The sequence below is a fragment of the Agrilus planipennis genome, unplaced genomic scaffold (genome assembly GCF_000699045.2).
Source record: "Agrilus planipennis isolate EAB-ADULT unplaced genomic scaffold, Apla_2.0 scaffold1, whole genome shotgun sequence".
NCBI classification, from domain to species: domain Eukaryota; kingdom Metazoa; phylum Arthropoda; class Insecta; order Coleoptera; family Buprestidae; genus Agrilus; species Agrilus planipennis.
The window spans coordinates 1,977,820-1,980,785 of NW_020442466.1; the positions used below are offsets into that span (position 1 = coordinate 1,977,820).

At 38.4% G+C, this 2,966-nt stretch overlaps 1 protein-coding gene across 1 annotated transcript; it reads left to right on the forward strand.

The window, feature by feature from the left end:
* The first annotated feature begins 409 nt into the window (after positions 1-409).
* On the forward strand, positions 410-2,600 carry LOC108733184 (helix-loop-helix protein delilah-like). Its single transcript, XM_018464252.1, has one exon. The coding sequence runs from the start codon at positions 973-975 to the stop codon at positions 1,678-1,680; it is 708 nt and encodes a 235-aa protein (XP_018319754.1). The 5' UTR covers positions 410-972; the 3' UTR covers positions 1,681-2,600.
* Positions 2,601-2,966: the final 366 nt, after the last annotated feature.

The following is a 2,966-nucleotide window of genomic DNA, read 5'->3' on the forward strand; positions in this document are numbered from 1 at the left end:
GTAGTGTGCGTAAGATCAAAATTGTTGTTTTGACATAACAACTTGTTAATAATAATACTAACTAAATTAATAAATTATTATTACCTAATGAGTGTTAGGCAATGGCAGGGAATTGAAAGTGACGAGAGAGACAGAGAGGGAAAGAGAGAAAGAGAAGTTTGTTGCATCAGCATCGGCAACGGAATTTAGAAGTGAACACCTCGCATTTCATAAACTGTGCCAGCCCCTAATCATTTACGTTAAAGATGTCCATCATCATTTATTCCTCCTCCACAACCAAAGAGACCTCTTCCTATTCATCATTGCCCGCAACATTGAAGCATTATAATGCGAGGAGATTCGGCCGATCTGCCGCGTGTTCACAGGTGGGGATAAAGTCTCTTAGTGGTACCTACCTGATCACCAAAGCGCCGGATAAACCTCAGTGACCAACTCGCGGTCTGCCTAATAGGACGTCTGATAATCCGCGAACATCATCCACGACAAGACGCGTCTTATGTTATAACTTCTGAAGTACATACGAGCCGAAAGCTCCGAGAGATCGATGCTGGGTCAGTAGACGAACTCGCTCGGAGATTCCGACGAACGATAAAGTGCGGATGTGGATGAAATATAAAACGCGTGACGAATTGCGTGCGATTAATTAAGAAAGAAAAAAACGCGGTATCTAAGTCGAGCGATCTGTCTCAGCTAGCACGCGTAAGTAATGAATGGAGCCGTCAATATAATCCGAAATGCGAAAGAAGTCGGTGTCAGTTGTAACTGACGGAGCAATCAGTTCGTGTACACGATTTAACAAGCGTGACCAGTAAATTGGTTGGTAGTCGGAGGCGCGTAAATATTCGCTTAACGCGCTAAACACCGATCGATACACGCAAATCGATGCCTATTCGACAAATGACGAGTCAACGCAACGCAACACAAACTACCGAATAAATTTATTGTTCATTATCAAAATAAACGCAGTCGGAGATGTCGACGATGGATTCGCTCCTGCAGTACGACGCCGAACTCACGCAACGTCTCTCTCATCCGTTGGAAGACATGGCCTATCCGGATGCGAACAACAACGAGGGCTGCGACCCCACGACGACTTCGTCCCCTAAGGAAGACAAATATTCTCTCAGGCCACGATCGGTGCGTAGAGTAACTGAATCGTTACGTAAACAACAATCTTCCGAGACTGACAGTACGAAGCCGACGAAACCGGCGAAACCAAAGCAAAAACCTGCTCCACTGAGCAAATATCGTCGGAAAACTGCGAACGCACGAGAACGAAGTCGCATGAGAGAAATAAATCAAGCGTTCGAAACGTTACGAAGGGCCGTACCACAAACCCTGTCGCAAACGCACGTCGGTAACAATGAAAAATTAACGAAAATCACGACGTTGAAGCTTGCGATGAAATACATTTCGACGCTGAGTGCCACGCTGAATTCCGCGGAAGCGACGCTACCCGATTTCGGCTCCGACTACAGTGACCTGGACTATCTTCTCTTGGAATCCGATGGAGAGTCGTTGCCGTTATCAGACAACTCGTTGCTCGCATCCCCGGACTTCCCGGAACCTTCTCTCTCGCCCGTTGACTTCGATGACCCATCGCTCCCAGTGCTTCTGCAGACGGATTTCTCCGATCACGGATTGGAACCAACGGATTTCAGTGATTTTTTGTTAACGTAACGAATGGATTATTAAAGTGAGGACAACACAATCGACTAATTGACTAAAAGTATTTAGGCGAACTATAATCATGCGAATACATTAGATTCTTCACTTTATTTTGTATATAGTTCCTAGTCTAAATTTCCAATAAGGGCTGTAAATGCTTTTGAAATGATATTATTGAGGAAGAGCTTAAGTGTGGTGCGTACAAGAAGAAAAGAAATAAGAATTGTTAAGTGATACGTAGTTCGCCTCTATCCAAAAGATGCAATAATTGTTGTTAAGTAAGTTACACACTAGCATAAATCATTGTAAAGTTACGTAGGCATTTATATAATGTTATCATCAACAGCAATAATGAAGTCAGTCGTTCTATATTTTGTTAACATCAATCTATAGAATTTAAGAAATGAAAGAACAAATGCAGCAAATCGGCTGCTTCATTTTTACAAAACTTTATTAAAAAGTGAAGTCTTTGTATACATTTGTGCCTATTTGATCGATAAAATGTTTAAATAAAGAGAAAGTGTAAATATTGTGATAATAATCGTATTTTTATTATAATTTTCACATGACCTACATTATACGGGAGAAATTACGATAGTGCCCCTTTTTAAAATCTCAAAAGGGTAAACTTTTGTTTTCTTCTGTGCCTTGATCTGTAAATAACCAATTAGCTGACAAAAAATAATAAACACAAAAATGTTTACTAAATTTAAAATGTAGTAATCAAGAACATCACACTGTGGCAAATAAGTTATCTCCTTTATTGAACATATCGAATATAAGCTTAAGAGCTAAACGAAGCATCTCAATAAAAAATAATTCTGCGTAATCTATCAATGATTCATCTAAGACTATTCTTGAAGTTTTTAATAGATAAGACAGTTAAATGTACGTAATAAAAATTCTCTCGTGAGTTTCATTACAAAATGTCCAAGAATAATACAACAAGCGCAGACTTTGTAGGTGGAATACTTCGAAAAAAAAAATTAAGACGAAAATGCAAATGCTTTTCCATTTAAATCCGCAATATTGCCCATTCTACGATTACTAAATGAAATATCTAATAATGATTTATCTTTTTACTTTTGTATTTAAATTAAATGACAATTGATAATTTGGTAATTTACTTTTATTAGATGTGTAAAAGAGATAGGTAACCTTTTATCTATGATGTAACAAAAATTCTCATTTCAGTTTTACTGAAATCAAGGTTTTTATTGATATTATTCATGTATATTTTTATTTATTGAAACATCAGAAATCTAACACAAGTTTTGTTAGTACAGACGTTGGTACCT

Bases quoted from the DNA above. Each gene is read 5' to 3' on its own strand.
- LOC108733184 (XM_018464252.1), top strand. From the start codon at position 973: ATGTCGACGATGGATTCGCTCCTGCAGTACGACGCCGAACTCACGCAA.